The sequence below is a fragment of the Aquarana catesbeiana genome, linkage group LG03 (genome assembly GCF_042186555.1).
Source record: "Aquarana catesbeiana isolate 2022-GZ linkage group LG03, ASM4218655v1, whole genome shotgun sequence".
Taxonomy (NCBI): domain Eukaryota; kingdom Metazoa; phylum Chordata; class Amphibia; order Anura; family Ranidae; genus Aquarana; species Aquarana catesbeiana.
Genome location: NC_133326.1, coordinates 548977255 through 548998917, shown reverse-complemented (window position 1 = coordinate 548998917; position 21663 = coordinate 548977255). Strand labels below are relative to the sequence as shown.

Here is a 21663-nt window from a genome sequence, read left to right as displayed (position 1 = left end):
GCCCCCCCCCCCTGTCATAGAGATAAGGGTGACACATATAGTGACCAAAACACCTGGTAAGATATCCACATTTGCTATGCCAAGAGCCAATCTGATTGGGCTAGGCCAGTGGTCTTTGCCCTGTAGGACACCGCTATCAAACTCTTCTCTCTCCAACATGAGAGCTTCTATCGGTGCTACTGGTGATGGAGACAGAATACAGGAGCATATGTGACGCTGTGAAGTGGCTGAGTGACAGCCAGACAAAGTCAATCTCCCTGCAAGTCACAATCAGTAAAACTCCACTAGACAGGACTGGAGCTGTGCAGGGGGCAGAGGAAGCTACAAATCTAGAGAAGGAGATTGAAGACAACTCAGCGGGCTCAATATCGGAGGCATGGGGGCTCTTGCCAAATCCTACTGAGCGCAAGAAGCATCTCTGCTCTTCAATCGAGACGAGATCTTGGGGTTTATTTGTATGAACTGCAGTGGGCAGAAAGAAGATCCAAGATGTTTCACTCCCTCATCCGCCATGGCACGGATTCCTACCGGCCTATGCCCAAGGACATGGCTCCACGGCCCAGCGTGTTCTGTAAAGGCAACGTAGTGTCTGAGATGGAGCTGGACTATGTCCACGTAGCTCCAGGAGGTAAGACTGAAACTTTATGATGGTATTATATGACCCAGGCATATTAAACTGGGGTTTTCTTGGCCACGCGTGGCCCTTACTACTTCTCCGACGTCCTGATTGAGGCCCCAAACATCTCCATAGTTCTTAAAGCCTGGGTTTCCCAACAGTGATCATAAGTATTTTAGAAAAATAATGCTTTCTGTCCCCTTAACCACAGATTAAAAAAAAAAAAAAAAAAAAAAACACTATTACATTTAATGCTTGAAGGTGTTATAATAAAATCAACAAGGAGTATTAGGTGGTTTTGAAATAGGAGTCCCTCAGTGTAAAAATGTGGCCCCTTTAAGCGATATTCTGCTTAGTCAGGTCCTTTGTTTTATTTGTTTTAAAGAGCTAATATAAATTGTGCATCTATAGAAAAAAAAAAAAAATGGCGTGGTCTGTATAATGCATATACCTGATCTGATATGCACAAAGTTCCAAAATATATAGACTAAACAAGCAGAGAATCTGTTCTGGAAGGAACAATTCTGCAGCACGCACAATTCAAGTTCTCTTCTGTGAACAACTCCCCTTAATGATTGGGGGGGTCTATGGAACAACTCTGCTCCTGCATACATGCAATTCAATGATTAGGTGTTGTCGCCCTATGGCAGCAAGTGTGTTACTAGCAGGATAAATAGATGAAAAGGAAGAGGGAAAAAAAAAAAAAAAAAAAGGCCAGAAAAAAAAAAAAAAAAGGAAGAAGATTAAAGATAAGAATAAAAAATGAATGCAATCATCACATCTAGAGACTAATAGAATACCTCCCAACTTTTGAAGTTCAGAATGAGGGACACTTGAGGAATGAAGTAACCTTGCAAAGAGCGCCGTGGGCACGGTCAAACACTTGACAGTAGGGGCAGCTTAAGGGGCGTCATTAAACAAAACTCAAGCTTCCTTGCTATGAAATATGCTTTTATTATTGTTCTCAAGCAAGAGAGAGTCTCTGGGGTACATACCAACCCCAGCACATTTGGGATGAGCTGTGTGCAGGGCGCAGGGTTCTGGGATGAGCTGTGTACAGCGTTCTGAGATGAGCTACGTACAGAGTGCAGGGTTCTGGGATGAGCTACGCACAGAGTGCAGGGTTCTGGGATGAGCTATGCAGAGTGCAGTGTTTTCAGGGAAGCATTTGCTTGGCACTGCATCAAACAGACCTGCAGCTTCTGCAAATCTGCACTAGTGATGCAGCAGCCCATGTTTTCCTGAATGAGTTCATCATCACCAGTTCAACTACCAGGGCCCTGGCCTGTACTGATGAATGCAGAATGCAGATATTAATGCATCTGCAATCATTAATATTATCTATATCACATGCTAAAAACACACCTAGGTAGGTACCCAGGCCAGCAGCACCTGCTTTCCCTGTTTGTTTCCTCCTCCTCAGCTCCGTTTTTTTCTGCTGCGCCGGGGCGACCACTGAACGGACCCCCAGCCCCAGGCCAGACCTCCCAGTCCCTCCCTCCCGTGATGTGACTTTCCCAGCACCGGTACTAAATCCACACTGTGTATAAGTTAACTTACACACAGTCTCAGCAGAGTCAGCTCCTTGGGCAGCTGGGTTTGAGGTAAGCTGCCTTCCAGAAGGTTCCTCTGGCTCTGTCCTGTTCTCCCACGGCGACCTGCGCTGCCTGGCACTCCACAGAGAGACTCCCAGCTTCTCCCTCACACAGAGAGAGTTCACTCTGCAGCAGGAGTCAGGACTAGTGGGCCATGCCACGCCCTGGCCGGACCTACACAGACACGTACAGCCTTGGCTGGAGAGATTGAGCAGAGCAGTGCGAGAGGACTCATCAATATTATAAAAAAAGTCAGCGGCGGCCGGACACCTTGTCGATCCCTGTGCGGGACATACCTCCCACACAGTGGGACAAGGGTGCAGATGCAGGAATATCCCACCCAATCCGGGACTGTTGGGAGGTATGTGCAATAGGCTGCAATATAATACTTTTTGTTTTAGGGTTTAAATAATTGCTTTTCAAATTTTCCCACAGAAAAGGGGAAGGAAAATGCCAGCAAGCGGTTAAAACTGATGACCAGAAGCATCATCATCACTCATTGCAGAGGCCCTAACTAGCCCCACAAAGATGGGACATTTATGGTCTGATCTATATTGCACAGTAAAGAAGGTAAAAAGGATTACAGCACCACAAAACCTGTACGAGTCTGGTAGGCCTGTACTGCACATAAAAAAAGAAGGCGACGTGTTTTCGGGGATCAAAACCCCCACCTTAATCAGGTGGGAAATAAGTTGACAAAAAAAAAAAAAAGAAAAAAAAATCCTAAATTTGGATTATTAGGATATTTCCATAGAAGCTTTTTTTAGATCATATGCTTTGCGTTATTTTAGGTCATTACCCAATCCTGATGAAAGGTAATTTTGAGCCCCCAAAAATGCATTGGATTTTCTTGTTATGCACAAAAAAAAAAAAAAAAACAAAAAAAAAAACAAAAAAAAAAAAACACAAACAATTGGACTCAGGTAGCAGGTAGATCTAAGACCAGTGATGGTGAACCTTGGCACCCCAGATGTTTTGGAACTACATTTCCCATGATCCTCATGCACTCTGCAGTGTACATGAGCATCACGGGAAAGGTAGTTCCAAAACATCTAGGGTGCCAAGGTTCACCATCACTGATCTAGACACTTTAGCTTATTTTAAACTTTCCGGTGGATGGAAGAGACAGCACATGCAAATTAGGATACTGGGCTAAAATTCCCAGCATGTTCAACAAATGTAGAGGATGCTGGAGCAGGACGAAACACAGTGGGTCCTGAAAATGTAATACAAACTGTATTGTAATTACGGTTACTGAGATCTGGAATATGAAAGTACAAAAAAAAAAAAAAAAAAAAAAAAGATTCTGGGCACTAGGCATAAATGTAGGTTCGTAAGACGCTCAGCTGCAATAGGGCAGTGAATGACTGGCAAATCAATTGAGTTTTTTTTTTTTTCCGTTACATATCCCATACCATCAGCACAATTACGTTAAAGATTGCAGCTTGAGTTTCCACAGTTGTTTCCTTCCTATTGTCCAACAATCTCCTCCCTGACATGCCCCAATTATTGCTGTGCATGTAAAGAGAGTTCCGAAGGCAGTTAATTACACGTGTTTAAAAAAAAAAAAAAAACAAAGACCTTCAGCAATCGGAGGATGCTGGGTATTTGTCAAAGCAGAAAATCGAGAAGCCAGTTAGCAATTGCTTCCTTCTTCAGCAGATCTCCGTGGTTTTCTTTTTTGCTACAATTGTGCGAGCTGTCTCCGCGCCTCGTGGCTTCTGAATCCCGCTGGTGGCTGTGCTGTCAGCAAAGGCCATAATTACATGCAAATAACAAAAAATAAGGTATTAATTCTGTGCTTGCACAATTTATTATTTCTAAGGATACCCATACGTGGCAGGGGATATTTTGTTACAGTAGAAAAAAAAAAAAAAATTATGTGCTGCAGAATTCAATTATAATTCCATCTACACTTTTGTTTTTCTTATTCTCCCAGCAAAGTCCAACAAATACCTGTTAAGCCCGCTAGTGAAGTCCATCTAATGCAGCTTGTTGTGATAATGTGACAACGATGCTGCACGGTTTCTGGATTGAGAGCAAAGTTGCCACCTTCATGAAATGAAGATGCTGCAGGAGGTGTGGCTATCAGCATTCTCTCTGCTGATTCTCACCGTAGCTTGCTAATCAGCACTTGGCTACATGTAGTCCCCCATCCCCACTGCTTTTTAGATTGACCGCACTGCCTCTGTTGCTGAAACCCTCTCCTTGCAAGATGCAGTGTCTGAGAGGGAGTACATGTGAGACACAAATAAAGGAGGGTATGGCTCAGCCAGGGAAGGTAAAGGAAGTTTTTAGTTTACTTTGAGGTTTGTTTATCACATAGTAACTGGATTTGGAACTTGTTTAGACTGCCATAAAAGATCCCTTAGTTGTACTTAAAAAGGGTTGTAAAGGCAGTAGGTTTTTACATTAAGGTTTATACATTAAGATAAAAAAAAAAAAAAACCTTGTGCGTAGCAGCACTCCCCTTACTTACTGAGCTCAGGAAAATTTACTGAATTATAAGGATGAAGTAAAAGTCCATGCAGGTACTTCCTGCAGTCCTGGTACTCAGTTCTCTGAGGCCTTAGGCTGTGACTACAGGTAATGCTTGGTCAGTCAAGCTTGTAATAACCAGTGTCAAACATGGGGAGATCACCCTGGAATACAAGAGTTCCTTAAGGATAGGGAGGGTGGTGGGAAGGTTTACCTACGGGAGGGAGAGGAGAGATCCAAGCCATTCAGGCATACATCATATGACGATCAATAATTTTTTTAGGTATAATCTCACCACCTCTGCGGTCTCCACTAGGACATCCACCATTCACTCCCAGCTCTTCTCTGCAGTTTGCGGCTTAACACTGAAGCAGTTAAACCCCTATATACCAGTATGGATGAACTGCAGTGTCTCCACATCCAGGGAGCGCTTCCAGGAGTCACTTTACCTCCGCCGTGCAGAGCCGCATAGAATGCATGAAGGTAAAAAAAACCTTGTGCCTTTACAGCCACTTTATGACACAATCACGTAAATCCTGGTACCTTTGCAGTTCTTGGCTGTGTTTACACACTTCTGCTCATACTGCAGCCTCTCACCTGGGATGAGGAGATGCTTCCTCCTGCTTGCAGCAGACTGACTACATCATCTCAACCTAGGCATAGTCATTATACCCGACCTTAAAAGCAGGGCTCCAACAAAAAGGGGAAGCTATGCTTGTTTGCTCCCTCCCCCCCTCCACTGCCACATTTGGCAGTTTTTGGCTGGGGAGGGGGGTGGATGGGGTATCTGGTTTTGACAGGTACCTGCTGCGATATGAGCCAGTAGTTTACCCCCCTACCCCCACAGTCTTCTGGGACACATCGCAGGTCTTAGAAGACTGCGGAACAATTCACAAAGCACATAGGAAACAGGCTGTGAAGCTGCAAGGCTTCACTTCCTGTTTCCCTTACTAGAGATGCCAGCGCCTGCACCCAAAGCCGATTAAAGTCGATTCGGGTGAGCAATTCGCTGAATCCCTGGACAGGTGAGTGTTCTTATATTAAAAGTCAGCAGCTACATTAGGAGCCTGGAGTTCCTCTAAGGAAAGCTTTTTAATTATAAAAAGGTGGAGCTTTCTGAAAAATTATACTGTCACTGTACATTTTCACGTCAGGAATTCATGCAGATTTAAATACTGAAAACGGCCACTTTAATCTGATCCCTTTACATAAACTGAATAGCTAAAAAAAAAAAAAAAAAAAAACCCTGTAAAAAACGTCAGTTTCCCTTTAAAGTAGCAATTTATTGCAGGTCTGTAAAATCCCTGCAAATGTATTGTATTAAAGTGACACAGGTTCCACATTCTCAGTGAGATACTTGATAATGATTTTGAGCCCCATAGGACAAGTGTCTTGGTGTATTCCCCTATACTTAATTCTTACTTTCAGTAATTATAGCTGTAACTCCGCATGGCAGCTGGTGGATCCCTGGTTGGGGCGGTTCTGCTGCTGTCAGTGGGCGTCCATCTCCAGGGAGCAGTCCCTGTACCAAAAACCAAGCTGACTTTCTGCTGAGAATTTTAAAGCTGAACGTAGGGCAAACAGATAAATACATGCAAGAGCTATTTTACCTGCCAAATATCTGTATTTCTGTCAATCTAGTCCTGAAATTTAAATAGGTCTCTCACAGCACAGTCCTGTGACTGGATTTTTCTCTGCTGTAGTCCAGTAACGCTTAGACAGTTCAAATCTCAGCTGGTTCAGCAGGAGAAAATTCACAACGTCTATGGCCTGCTTTCAGATGAACGTTTCGAACAGGTCCACCTATCAATTTTTCAGGCCGACCTGATCAGAAGTTTCAGTCGTTCTTATGGGCAGGTGGGTGCAAAGGGACTTCTGTCCTTTTACACACGCCTATCTCCAGGTCTGATCAGGCCCACAAAAGGAAAAAGACCCAGGAGAGGACTCCGTCCTCTTCCATTTAGTCAGAGAGGATCAGAGGTAGCTGGGTGTAAACAGACAGAGGAGTCTGTTTACTCTCAGCTGCCCATGGAGCAAAGCACTTTCTACCCATGTCCTCTGCAGATACTGAGAGGACACTGATGTGTAATCCTCCCGTTCTGCTCCGATCAGCAGGGGATCATTGCAATGGAGTCTGTCCCGTGTGAAAGAGGCCTTAAGGGTATTGTCCCTCCCCTATAGCCTGTTCTTGGATAGTAAAATAAGTAGCAGACCGATGAGCTCATCTCTGTCACTCTGCTTTCTCCTCCTATTAGCATGTCCCATGTGAATATGAGCATTGCAGCACCACTGATTGGCCTCTGGTGCCGCTTCCCCCTCTCCCAGCAAGATAGATTATATTAGAATAGATAGATAGAGGCTGCAATTTGACTTAAATTTTGTCCTTTATATCTACCAAGAGTTCACCTTTACAGGCAAACTCCACTAAGCAGTACTTTATTTCCATTAATCCCATCAAAATAAAACTCATTCTAAACAGATAGGAGTTGAAACTGAAAAAAAATTTAAAAAGTTAATAATGACAGTGGCGCTCCTAGTTATTTGTAAAACAAACCCTCCCTTTACTTGTCGAGTTCAACAGCCGTGTTTGCCGCCACCCCCCCGAAATATGATACTTTTGCCTTAAACTTTCACAGACAAGAAGTAAGACCGTAAATCTTACTTCTTGCTCCTGTGAGTCTTCTCAGAAATCATAACAGAGCCTAAGGACAAATAAAAGGCATCCCCTGCACACAAGATTATTTTTGACCAGATACATTCTAAGACCTTTACAGATTTAAAGTGATGCTGGGGCTGCTACACAGACTTGTCAGGTGGTGATAATAAAGGGAGATCTACCCAAACCAGTCCATTTGGTAAGGTCTATGGTAAGTCTTGCATGAATTTAATCAGAACAGAAGCAGACGGAAATGTGCAGTGACATTTCCTAAAATCCTTGCAATGTAATGTGTATAGGTCATTCAAGAGGGGATTGTTCTCCTCACCCCCCCCCCACAGTCCTCAAAAAAAAAAAAAAAAAAATTGGAGTTTTACATTAGTAGATATAAACCCAAACTGAATAACAATTAGCTTGCTTCTTCATCAATTATCATAAACAATTGTTAATTTTAATAAAATCCTGTTTTTTAACTGATTTAATCTTTCAAAGCATAGCATTGCTGCTGATCTCTTGCAGCATCTTCGCAGCCATTTCCTGTTTACAAGATCTCCAGTGATGGCTGCATGGCATTTTTCAGGGACAGTTTCTTAACAACAGTGGACCATGCCTGCATAATGTGTGTTGAAATGGCCACTTGTAACCTCAATGGTCAGTTAAGGTCTACGTGACATTTTCACAGCGTAGATGCAGAAACGAAAGACAATCAAGTATTATCACTCTATAACAGGAAGTGACCTTCATGGCAGGATTAGCAGAGATTATAATAAAAGCTGCAGGGTAAAAAATGAACTGCTGAAATGACATTAACATTTTAAAGCTTTTATGAAATGTTTAGTTATTGGGTTTATATCTACTTAAGTATTCTATTAAACTCATCATCTCAGTGATGTCTCAGTTGTAAGAATTTTTTGTATAGATGCTGCAATATCGATTGATTTGATTGCTGTTCTATGACGAGCTGAATATCCACAAGTCATTAGGCTTGTATCTAAACATTAACAAATCTAATACACAAGCAGAGGAGGCTAACTGCAGGGCCGGTGTGGGGGAGAAGGGACTCATCTGCATCCAACTTTGAAAAGGATAATTTCTACATCAATAGTTGGCATATAGCTGTTGGAAGGATGAGGAGGTGCTGCATATGCATAGGCAGTGGTTGAGGCCTCTAAGCTGCACTTTCTGTATGATGACAGCCCGTCATTCATCCAGGGATTGTCTTTTGTGAAGAGATCCTGTGCGAGTGGAAGAATAGAAGATGTTGCTGCTGACCCCCCCCCCCCCCCCCCCCTGCTCATTTCAAAGCTGCACCAAGTGTGCCTTACCAAATGACCTTGGACACCCATCCCCCCCCACCCTTCCCAAGGATTACAACACTTATGTCACACAGTTGAGTACAGTCTAGGTTACTTTTTTTTTTTTATTTATATGCACCAATAGTTAAATTTTCAGGACAACATGCATGCGTATAGGCACAAATTTCCTTAACTAGAAGCTTTGCATTTGGGAAACTAAAGCCATACTTTTAGGCCCCTTTCACACGGACGGATAGAATGGTGCTTTTAGCTGCAGATTTTCTCATTTTCTACCGCAGCTAAAAGCACACAATGCTTTCCTATGGCCCCATTCACACACTGCGTTTAGCTGCGAATTAGATACATGCGTTTCTATGCGGATAGAAAAAAATAGAATTGACTGCATCCAGGAGCGATTTAGCGCAGCTATCCGCACATAACCACAGGCAATCGCAGTGCACTGTGTCAGCTGCGGATAACAGCGCTGAACTGCTCATCGGGAAAGGAAAAATTATTTTTCCTTTCCCAATGAGCGACAAGCACGGGATCCGAGTCGGATCCCCGCCAATGCCCGGCACTGTTTGGTATGAATCTTGAGGGGGAACTCCACGCCAAATTTTAAATAAAAAAATGGCGTGGGTTCCCCCTCAGGGGCATACCAGGCCCTTCGGTCTGGTATGGATTTTAAGAGGAACCCCTACGCCGAAAAAACAGCGTGGGGTCCCCCCCAAAATCCATACCAGACCCTTATCCGAGCACGCAGCCCGGTTGGTCAGGAAAGGGGGGTGGGGACGGGAGAGAGCCGCCCCCCCCCCCCCCGAGCCGTACCAGGCCGCATGCCCTCAACATGGGGGGTGGGTGCTTTGGGGGAGGGGGTGCCCTGTGGCCCCCCCACCCCAAAGCACCTTGTCCCCATGTTGACGGGGACAAGGGCCTCTTCCTGACAACCCTGGCCATTGGTTGTCGGGGTCTGCGGGCGAAGGGCCTATGGGTACCCCTACCCATTCACCTAGGGAAAAAGTGTAAAAAAAAAAAAAAAAAAAAAAAAAACACCACACACTACACAGATTTTTAAAGTAATTTATTAGACAGCTCCGAGGGTCTGCTTCCGGCTTCGGGGGTCTCTCCGTTTCTTCTCCGCGCTCTCCGGGTCTTCTGCCGGGCTCCTCCGCTATATTCTGCTCTTTAGCTATAGCGGAGGAGCCCGGTCTGCTGCCTTCTTCCCTCTTCTCTTCTTCTGATGTTGACACGACACTCTCTCCGGCTGGAATGCACTCTTATTAAAGGGGGCTCCCGGATTCCGATAAGCCCTCCGCCCGCAGACCCCGACAACAAACGGCCAGGGTTGTCGGGAAGAGGCCCTTGTCCTCATCAACATGGGGACAAGGTGCTTTGGGGTGGGGGGGCCGCAGGGCGCCCCCTCCCCCAAAGCACCCACCCCCCCATGTTGAGGGCATGCGGCCTGGTACGGGTCAGGAGGGGGGGGGGGGCGCTCGCCCGTCCCCACCCCCTTTCCTGACCGACTGGGCTGCGTGCTCGGATAAGGGTCTGGTATGGATTTGGGGGGGGACCCCATGCCGTTTTTTCGGCGTAGGGGTTCCTCTTAAAATCCATACCAGACCGAAGGGCCTGGTATGCCCCTGGGGGGAACCCACGCCATTTTTTTATTTCAAATTTGGCATGGAGTTCCCCCTCAAGATTCATACCAAACAGTGCAAGTTGGCACCCTTTCGGGTTGCCATGGAAATGGCAAACCGCAGCGAAACGTGACCGCAGCTAATCGCACTGTGCAAATGCAGCTGATCGCAGTGCCTGGAGTCTTGAACTCCACAGGAAAAAAAACATGCTTTTAACTGCGGCAGAATAGCCGTCCATGTGAAATGCGCCTTATGCCTGTAAATGCAAGTACTAGCATTACAGGTGTATACCAGCATACAATGTATTCTGTCAATACAGTCCTATGAACAGAGTTGTGCTCCGGCTTTATAGCGGCACAAATGCAGGTGTATTTTATGCTGTATGCCTACATTTAAAGCAGAACTATACTAATTTTCTTATTCAGGTCTGCGATGTCAACGACCAGTAAGGAGCTCTGGAAAATCTTCAGCCTGGCGGCTTCTGGGTATTGATCCCTGGCCATTTCCATTGCCCAGGCCGAGATGACGTCACTTCTGCACAGGAGTGGGAGTTCAGACACTTCAGAAATATCAAAAGTTTACATTGAGTTGCATGTGCGGACAGGCAGGTGTGTAACCTTAATAGAGAAGTGACATAGTGGGGGTTATTTACTAAAGGAAAATCCACTTTGCACTGCAAGTGCACTTGGAAGTAAAGTCGCTGTAGATCCGAGGGGGACATGTGAGGAAAATAAAAAACAGCATTTTAGCTTGCACATGATTGGATGATAAAATTAGCAGAGCTTCCACTCATTTCAGATCTACCCCTTAGATTTAGAGCGACTGCACTTCCAAGTGCAAAGTTGATTTGCCTTTCGTAAATAACCCCCAGTATGTCTCTTCTGCATTACAAATCCTGTCTGTTTGGATTTTTTTTTTTTTTTTTTTTTAAACAGACAGGATTTGTAATGCAGAAGAGACATACTGGGGGTTATTTACGAAAGGCAAATCCACTTTGCACTGCAAGTGCACTTGGAAGTGCAGTCGCTCTAAATCTAAGGGGTAGATCTGAAATGAGTGGAAGCTCTGCTAATTTTATCATCCAATCATGTGCAAGCTAAAATGCTGTTTTTTTGTTTTTTTTTTTTCCTCACGTGTCCCCCTCGGATATACAGCGACTTTACTTCCAAGTGCACTTGCAGTGTAAACTGGATTTGCCTTTCGTAAATAACCCCCAGTATGTCTCTTCTGCATTAAAAAACCTGTCTGTTTGGATTTTTTTTTTTTTTTTTTTTTTTTTTTAAATAGGTTATTGTCCATGTACATGAGCCCCAACTTTCCAGAGAGAGATTCCTATGCTAAAATACGTTGTACTCTTCTACAATAAAATAATGAATTTACACAAAAAAAAAAAAAAAAAAAAAAAAGATTTTTAGACTACAGAATGTTCGTGTATGCCAGAACAAAACAATCAAAAAAAAAAATTGAAACACCATTCCAGTACGTCTCTGCAATACGTGCATATTTCCCTGTGATTTATATCTTCAACACTGCAAATGCAGAAAGATACCTATTCATCTGCCAGAAATTCAGTGTACTCCCAACTTTCTGCAGCGAGGCAACAATGTTCCAAACAATGTTGTCAGCCCCCACCCAATTCATCCCTGCTGGACTATAGAGCGGACCCTCTATCTCTAGCCAATAAATGGATCATGACGTGGCCCTTGAAATATATACAAACTAAAACAAGGCAACAAATAGATCTTATACTCACATCGGGCATTCCTGTACAGCAGAAAGGGATCTTGCACCTGGAAGTCCAAGTCTTTTGTAATAGGTTCTGTGCGGTTTTCCATACTCAGCCGGTTCATAATAGTGAAGCCATGTTTAGGAGATGCAGATCTATGGGCATGTGACATTGAAAAATAAATTAAAGTGGTTTTAAAGTCTAACAGTATTTATAAAAGTGTCTTTATTTCAGAGAGAAAGACAATCCAGGGGAAAATATTTCACTCTGTTATATTGCAGCCACAGAATTGTTGACATTTTTTGCAGATTTATTAAAAAAGAAAAACTGAAATATCACATGGTCCTAAGTATTCAGACCCTTTGCTCAGTATTTAGTAGACGCACTCTTTTGATCTAATACAGCCATGAGTCTTTTTGGGAAAGATGCAACAAGTTTTTCACACCTGGATTTGGGGATCCTCTGCCATTCCTCCTTGCAGATCCTCTCCAGTTCTGTCAGGTTGGATGGTAAACGTTGGTGGACAGCCATTTTTAGGTCTCTCCAGAGATGCTCAATTGGGTTTAAGTCAGGGCTCTGGCTGGGCCATTCAAGAACAGTCACAGAATTGTTGTGAAGCCACTCCTTCGTTATTTTAGCTGTGTGCTTAGGGTCCTTGTCTTGTTGGAAGGTAAACCTTCAGCCCAGTCTGAGGTCCTGAGCACACTGGAGAAGGTTTTCGTCCAGGATATCCCTGTACTTGGCCGCATTCATCTTTCCCTCGATTGCAACCAGTTGTCCTGTCCCTGCAGCTGAAAAACACCCCCCACAGCATGATGCTGCCATCACCATGCTTCACTGTTGGGACTGTATTGGACAGGTGATGAGCAGTGCCTGGTTTTCTCCACACACAACGCTTAGAATTAAGGCCAAAAAGTTCTATCTTGGTCTCAGACCAGATAATCTTATTTCTCACCATTTTGGAGTCCTTCAGGTGTTTTTTAAGCAAATTCCATGCGGGCTTTCATGTGTCTTGCACTGAGGAGAGGCTTCCGTCGGGCCACTCTGCCATAAAGCCCCGACTGGTGGAGGGCGCCAGTGATGGTTGACTTTCTATAACTTTCTCCTATCTCCCGACTGGATCTCTGGAGCTCAGCTACAGTGATCTTTGGGTTCTTCTTTACCTTTCTCACCAAGGTTCTTCTCCCCCGATAGCTCAGTTTGGCCGGACGGCCAACTCTAGGAAGGGTTCTGGTCATCCCAAATGTCTTCCATTTAAGGATTATAGGGGCCACTGTGCTCTTAGGAACCTTTAGTGCAGCAGAAATTTTTTTGTAACCTTGGCTAGATCTGTGCCTTGCCACAATTCTGTCTCTGAGCTCTTCAGGCAGTTCCTTTGACCTCATGATTCTCATTTGCTCTGACATGCACTGTGAGCTGTAAGGTCTTCTATAGACAGGTGTGTGTCTTTCCTAATCAAGTCCAATCAGTATAATCAAACACAGCTGGACTCAAATGAAGGTATAGAACCATCTCAAGGATGATCAGAAGAAATGGACAGCACCTGAGTTAAATATATGAGTGTATATATATATATATATATATATATATATATATATATATATATATATATATATATATATATATATATATCCCGTATTCATACCCCTTGACAATTTCCACATTTTGTCATGCTACAACCAAATTTGTAAATTTATTTTATTGGGTGATAGACCAACACAAAGTGGCATATAATTGTGAAGTGGTAGTAAAACGATAAATGGTTTTAATTTTTTTTTTTTACAAATAAATATGTGAAAAGTGTGGCATGCATTTGTATTCAGCCCCATTTACTCTGATACCCCTAACTAAACTCTAGTGGAACCAATTGCCTTCAGAAGTCACCTAATTAGTAAATAGAGTCCACCTGTGTGCAATTTAATCTCAATATAAATACAGCAGTTCTGTGAAGCCCTCAGAGGTTTGTTAGAGAACCTTAGTGAACAAACAGCATCATGAAGGCCAAGGAACACACCAGACAGGTCAGGGATAAAGTTGTGGATACGTTTAAAGCAGGGTTAGGTTATAAAATATAATATATATATTATATATATATATATATATATATATCCCAAGCTTTGAACATCTCACGGAGCACTGTTCAATCCCATCATCCGAAAATGGAAAGAGTATGGCACAACTGCAAACCTACCAAGACATGGCTGTCCACCTAAACTGACAGGTCAGGCAAGGAGAGTATTAATCAGAGAAGCAGCCAAAAGGCCCATGGTATCTCTGGAAGAGCTGCAGAGATCCACAGCTCAGGTGGGAGAATCTGTCTACAGGACAACTATTAGTCATGCACTCCACAAATCTGACCTTTATGGAAGAGTGGGAAGAAGAAAGCCATTGTTGAAAGAAAGCCATAAGAAATCCCGTTTGCAGTTCGTGAGAAGCCATGTAGGGGACACAGCAAACATGTGGAAGTAGGTGCTCTGGTCTATTGAGACCAAAATTGAACTTTTTGGCCTAAAAGCAAAACACTATGTGTGGCAGAAAACTAACACTGCACATCACCCTGAACACACCATCCCCACCGTGAAACATGGTGGTGACATCATCATGTTGTGGGGATGCTTTTCTTCAGCAGGGACAGGGAAGCTGATCAGAGTTGATGGAAAGATGGATGGAGCCAGATACAGAGCAATCTTAGAAGAAACCCTGTTAGAGTCTGCAAAAGACTTGAGACTGGGGCGGAGGTTCACCTTCCAGCAGGACAACCCTAAACATACAGCCAGAACTACAATGAAATGTTTTAGATCAAAGCATATTAATGTGTTAGCATGGCTCAAACTCCAGACCCAAATCCAATTGAGAATCTGTGGCAAGACTTAAAAATTTCTGTTCACATATTCTCTCCATCCAATCTGACAGAGCTTGAGCTATTTTTCAAAGAAGAAAGGTAAAAAATGTCACTCTCTAGATGTGCAAAGCTGGTAGAGACATACCCAAAAAGACTTGCAGCTGCAATTGCAGCAAAAGGAGGTTCTACAAAGTATTGACTCAGCGGGGCTGAATACAAATACACCCCACTTTTTACCCGCATTCCTGAAGGAAGCAGCAGCAAGGCCAAGCTGCGATATGCGTTTCCATGGACGCGCACACAGCTCGGCTCAGGAGCACACCTACACAGGTGTCCCAACAGCACCCAGTTTGTTATGAGGGAACCCACAGGAAGAAGGCAGAGAGCTGGTGGGAAACTCAAGAACAGGAGATAAGGGACCACTCTGTGCAATATTGCACAGAGCAGGCAAGTATAACTATTTTAATAAATAAAAAAATAGGCTTTAATGTCACTAACTTTGATGACGTGCTGCAGATATTTAGATCTGTGGTAGTTACTCCTGTCAGCCCATGAATACAAGCTATACAGAACACACAGGAGGAATAGCTGTGATCTGCCCTACTCACAGACAGGGGACTATTGGGGAAGGCTAGAATAGATTTTCTATTTTTCACAGGTGTTTTTTTGAAGCCCACAAGTGCTTTTTTTTTGGTCTTTTGTTTTGTTTTTTTTAGAGCTCATTCACTGACATTACTGTATGCTTTACCGCAATGCACGGCAACACACAGAACGCATGCTGGTGCACGCAACATTTCTGCCAGTGCACCACAATGCATGGTAATGAGTTGCTTCACTTTGCTGTGACATGTTCATGGGCACGGTGGGTTTGGGAGCCATTCAAAATGAATGCACCAACACATGTAACATGCATAGAGTACAGTATTACATACAAAACATATACAGGTATCTCATTCTCACCTGCTGTACACAAACAATGTCCCCTCCACCTCTGTCTTTTCCTGCAAGAAGGAAAGCAGCAATGTGAGGAATTTAACACATCTTTTCCCTAAAAGGCACCCAGAGAATGTGTGATCTAAGGACCCCAGATTCCGTGTTCACATTACTTAAAGTGTACGTAAGCCACAATAATGAACTTCTCTTATCGGGTTCATTTTGGTCTTTTAAATATAACAATTAAAAGTGTTTTGCTATCTGCATATACACCTATCAATCTGCACAGAAATCCAGTGAGCTCCTAAGGATTCATTCACACTGGCAATGTTATACATGCATTCATTTTTAGGACAATTCTAAATGTATGTAATGATTTTAAATGGTTTAATTAAAACTGTGCATTTACCTTTGTTTAGGCCATATTCACGCAGATGTTTGGAGGAGCAGGCAGGGCCTGGCATGGTAATCCCCACATGACTAGAGAGCTGCGGGTAGCACATAGAGCTGAATGGCTGTACGTACTTGTACTCATGTAAACAGCAATGCTCAGCATTTACTCGCACATATGTGTATGAGGTACAAGTCTGATACAAAAAAAGCATTGGTGTTTACACAAGTACAGAATTGAATAGCCATTCACCTCTATATGTAGTTGCATGCACGATCCGTGGCTCCCAATCCACAGAAAAGGATTTTGTACGTTATACCCTACTGGCGCCTGAATGAGGCCTTTACGCTAGGTTCACACTTGTACAACCTGTGTTCTGCAGGTAGGCAACCCACTCATTTCAATGGGCTGCCCAACCTACAGAAATTCAGGAAAAAAAAAGGCCCGGACTCTTTTTCAAATTGGCACACAAAAAAAAAAAAAAAAAAAAAAAACACACGCCACGTTTACCAATGTGTGGGGTGCCATTAGGAATGAATGGCACCCCCACACATCTGCCAATTAGCAGCACATGTTACCTGTGGGTCAAGAACGTGTGCTATTTGAGCATTCTCAACCCGCACAAGTATGAGCCTAGGCTTAAACGCAGGAGAAGGGGTCTAGAAGGTATAAAGTTTGTTTGTACTTCTCACATCGATTTATCTTTGTTTAAATAACACAAAAGCAGGAGAGACTCGAGTGAATGTAGCCTTATGTCCCCTCTGCCTACTTTTTTTTTTTTTTTATCAGTTACACCAAGTTTTCTGTTGACTACAGAACACCTCCCCCAATGTTATAGTGAAGAGGAGAGAGGTGTTCTGTAGTCCTGTATGGATACAGTACAGAGAGGGAGCACTGTCACCCTAGGACGTGGGGTATGTGGATGTGCGTAGTGTGGGGGGAGGATTCTAGATTGAAAATGAATATTGCAGCCTGAACATTTATGGGGAGGAACATTTTGTCGGAAAAAAAAAAAAAAAAAAAAACCTAGCTCACACCTGGAATTGAACACACTTTGATGTATTCTACAGTATCTGTAGAGCTGGTAAACCTACTGGGCTTACCAAGGCTAACTGCAAAATCTTTTTTCAAAAACAAAAGGTAAAACCACACAGGGTGATGCTTAGTTTGCTTGGTGCAACATAAAAAAAAAAAAAAAAGTCATTTTTTTCTGTGATGTCAACAGAAGGGGGCACCATCGCAGCAGAGCTTGGATCATCCACACTGACATCACCTGTCATTTTATTTTACAGTCTGCCTCTCAGATGAGTGACCTGATCCCTCATTTGTAGACATTAGAGTGTGAGCTCCTCAGATTTCACACACTCTCGACTCCTCAGTGTGCACAGCAGTATGATGGGAAGTTGCACACGCTTCTTAGGCTCGATTCACATCTATGAATGTTGCTTTTGAGCGTTTCTGAAGTGTTTTTTGCGGTGCTTGCTGCGTTTTTGAACAGCATTTTTACAGCGTTTTTTTACCGTTTTTTTATACTGTATACAGTGTAAAAAAAAATTTTTTTAAAAATGCAAAAACCCAAAACGTGCCAAAAACACTGCAAAAACGCTGTACTTGCGTTTTTGATGCTGGTCCTTTGAATTCTATTACATGCAAAACGCTGCATTTTGCATGAAAAAAAAGCCTGACCCTTTCCAAAAATTCAGAGGCACAAAAATGCATTGATGTGAACATGTTCCATAGGAACCCATGTTAAAAAATTCCCATGCATTTCTGCAAAATGCACCAAAAAACGCATTAGTGTGAATGGAGCCTAAGGCCCCTTTTACACTAGCAGACCGATTGGGTCTGCCTGTTGGATTTTTCAGGCAGACCCGATCAGATCCTCCAGTCTACTCTATGAAACGGCGGGTGTAAACGGACAAATGTCCATTTCCACCAACATCCAATCCTGTCTGCTAAAAACAGACAGATGGGGATCCCCATCTGGTGGATCGGATGGCAGTCGGGTGTAAACGGACAGGCAGTCCACTTACATCCAATCACCCACAGAGGAGTACTGCTGTGTCCACTGAGCAGACTCCAACGCAGCCCGCCCCATGTGTACGGGGGCCTTAGATGATGCACTCTCAGGAGCTGGGAAACAGGGAGCTGACCTCACACACAGATGACTTCTAACTTAGAATGCAGTCAGCCGTTGCTCACACTGATGTGATATGGGAAACGCACAATATCCGCTGCACTTCCGTGCATCGCACTGCACAGCAATCACACACTGCTGCGATGTCAAGGAAGGAGGAGTCCTGCACCATTTTAGTGTGGATGCGATTTGAGCTATACATAATGTATGGCTGAAATCGCACAGGTATCACATGTGATGTGCACAGGAATGCAGTGCGATTCCTGTGTGAGAACATGCTGTGTTCCGCACGCATCAATGTGAACCTAGGCTCAGACTTTGATAGAACTTCTGTGCAACTAAGACCCTGTTCACTTTTGATGCACTAAACTGCTCCTTACCAGCACATCAAAAGCACATGTAAAACATTCTCCTTTTAAATCTATGTAACTGTTCACATCCGTGCACTGTTTTGTTTTTGTTTTTTTAAACAGCATGTTGAGCTTTTAGAAAGTCCTGCTTGCTGCATCAACAGTGTGCAGTGTCAAGAACGCACCTTCCAATATAGTCAATAGAAACGCACAAAATATGCACTCTGCTGTTTTTTTTGTTTTTTTTTTTTTAAAGCGCATTTTTGAGTCCCATGTCCATTTTTTCCAGGGGACCAGGGGAGGAGGAAAAAGCATGTAAAATGCTTTATATTTTTAAACGCAATGCACTAAAAACATGCTATGCGTTTTCACAACCCATATCCACACAGAGGTGAGCGGGCTCTAAGGGCGCTTTCACACAGGTGCACTTCAAAATTTGGCATGCGTTTTGCATTTTCTGAAATCCTGACTTCCAGCATGCACCTGTGAAACTTGACCATGTGACTCAGAAAACGCACCGAAAGCACACCGCGGGTGCAATGTGTTCTCATTGAATTACAATGGAAGGTAGATTTTTCATGTGTTTTTGTGGTGCTGGAAAGGTACATACCTGTGTGAAAGGGCCCCCAAGTTTGCTCAGGAACATACATGTTCAGTCTCTGACACATGTGTGTGACTGTCAGTCCTGAGGAGCCAATGAGCAGCGCAGTGACTATGGCAACCAACAAGCACTCCTTTTACTGCAGCACAGGAAGGCCCCAGGTTGGTTGCTATGGTTACTGCTCTGCAGGTGCCGGTGTAATCTATAATGAGCCTCACTGACTGGACCTCAGGCTCTCCCCCCTCCCCCAGTGACTCACCCACTCGTTGGCCCGGTGGCTGAAGGTATAGAGGGCCACCTGGCTGGCCACGTCCACGATGCTCTGAATATACGGGTCCTGTCTACGCAGAGCGGCCAGACTGATATCCAAACCCCGGCCCAGAGCGTCGCCACCGGAGGCCGCCATCTTTCCCAGCCAGGCCCGAGCAAGGGAACGCCGAGCAGGGCGGAGAGCGGCGCGCCGAATGACGTCGCCATAGCAACCAGGAAGAGAGGAGTGTTGCCATGGAGAGCAGCGCTCCGCCCTTCTTGCGGAGGGGGACCGCTTTTGGTTACGCCCCTCTCCGCCCACAGGTGATAACACACCTCGGCCCGCCCAGCGCGCCTTGCAAAGTTTAGTTTTGGAACGCCCTTCAGGGCTAATTTCTCGGTGGACACGCCCCACTCAGAGTGCAGGACGCGGTCTTTCCCGCCCACCACTCAAGGTGATTATTTTTGACACGCCCCACCCCGCCCACACTGCAGGGGACTCAGAGTTATAATATAGTCTATGATTCCATCAGCTGGCTGTGTCTTCTGTGTGTGATATAGGGAGGGAGATTTACTAAAACTGGAGCACTCATAATGTGGTGCAGGTGTGAACGGTAGCCAATCAGCTTCTAAATTCAGCTTGTTCAACTAAGCTTTGTCAATAAAAGCTGGAAGCTGATTGGTTTCTATGCAGAGCTGCACCAGATTTTGCACTCTCCAGTTTTAGTAAATCAGCCCCATTGTCTCTGATCAGGAGACAGCTGATGTTGTCCTGTGTATCAAAACTTTTTTATTTATTTTTTAATCTTGAATTCCACTTATTTAATCCATTGTTCCATCTCAGTGCTGCTGATCACCTACGGCCTCTTTGCAGCTACTTCCATCTACATGCATTCCAACGATAGCTGAATGTTATTTCTCAGTGTAGGTGTCCTGATGATGACAACCGTGGAGAGTGACTACAGAATGCCTGCCACTTGTAGCCTCCACCCAAAGCCCTTGTGAGAAGGTTACAATGCAGGCGCACAATTAGAAATCAGGAATAGAGTGTTGTCACTCTCTAACAGGAAGTGCATGGACAAGACTATTCATGGCATGATCACTAGGGATTATTTTATTGAAAGCTGCAGATATAAAAACATTGCAAATGACGATTGAAATGACAATAACATGTTAAAGCTAAACCCTCCTATCTATTATATTTAAGAAAGCTGCCATCTTATCTTCTGTTTGATATGCAGTTCCCGAGGTATTGAACATGTGATCAGTTATGACACCAGCCATTTGATGGCTTGACAGTTTGGCTGAGAACACAAGCAACTGTGACGGTTATTATTCATAGCATGCCTTGAATGTAACTGTTTTGGGATACTATTAACCCGTGGTGGCCCGTAATGCAGGGCGCAGGAGCGCCGCCCCACCCCATCCATGTGTCCGGCTCCCTAATCTACCTTCGATGTCCTGGACCCAATTTACATGCGGGGCACTGGACGCATGGATTTCTATGGGGGTTTTTTAAGCATGTGATTAGAGCTTAAGGCTCTAATTGGCTTAAAAAAAGGATGGCCTTGGGGCACAGTGCCCCCTGAGCCCACCCACTTGTGTGACAATAACGGATTAATATTCGCTATTGTCTTCCTGATTCTCCTCCCGGCCAATCGAGAAGCGACGGAGGGTCCTGAGACCCAATTGGCAAGGGAGTCTCAGGACCCACTTCCTGTTCGGCCGGGAGGAGAATTAATGGCACCGGAGTGAGGTCTCCATGGGCGGCTTACTCGTAGCCACATCCAGCACTCCGGCTCAGACAGTGGAGGGAGGAGGAGGGGAGATCACAGTATCATCCCCGGTGATCTCGTCATCTGCCTCCTAAGGTAAAGAGGCCCTCCGCTTTCCTGTCCATTCATCTGCTGCCGGGGGGTGGGGGTGGGGTGGCTTCATGTCCGTCTCGTGCGGGGCTGGGGGGTAAAGGCCTCCCTCCTCCCACGTCTCCCACCCAGGGGGGTGGCGTTGGTTTGCTGCCTTCCCCCCAAAATATTGAGCACCAGCCGCAACTGCTATTAACCTCTTCAGGCCAGCGCCTCCAGGCCCTATAAGAGGTTATTAATGCCGGGAGGCGGGGCTTAAGAGCACATGACCGCCGTGATTGGCTGTCATGGC

At 44.4% G+C, this 21663-nt stretch overlaps 1 protein-coding gene across 1 annotated transcript in view; it reads right to left on the bottom strand.

The window, feature by feature from the left end:
• Positions 1 to 19767, bottom strand: part of DCP1B (decapping mRNA 1B) — a 44960-nt gene extending 25193 nt beyond the window's left edge. Inside the window, exons 1-3 of the mRNA XM_073621586.1 lie at positions 19517 to 19767; positions 15806 to 15846; positions 12031 to 12158 (exon numbers count right to left, since the gene is read on the bottom strand). Of these exons, the coding sequence (XP_073477687.1) occupies positions 12031 to 12158; positions 15806 to 15846; positions 19517 to 19663 (316 nt within the window). The 5' untranslated portion in view covers positions 19664 to 19767. The remainder of the gene's footprint in view (positions 1 to 12030; positions 12159 to 15805; positions 15847 to 19516) is intronic.
• Positions 19768 to 21663: the final 1896 nt, after the last annotated feature.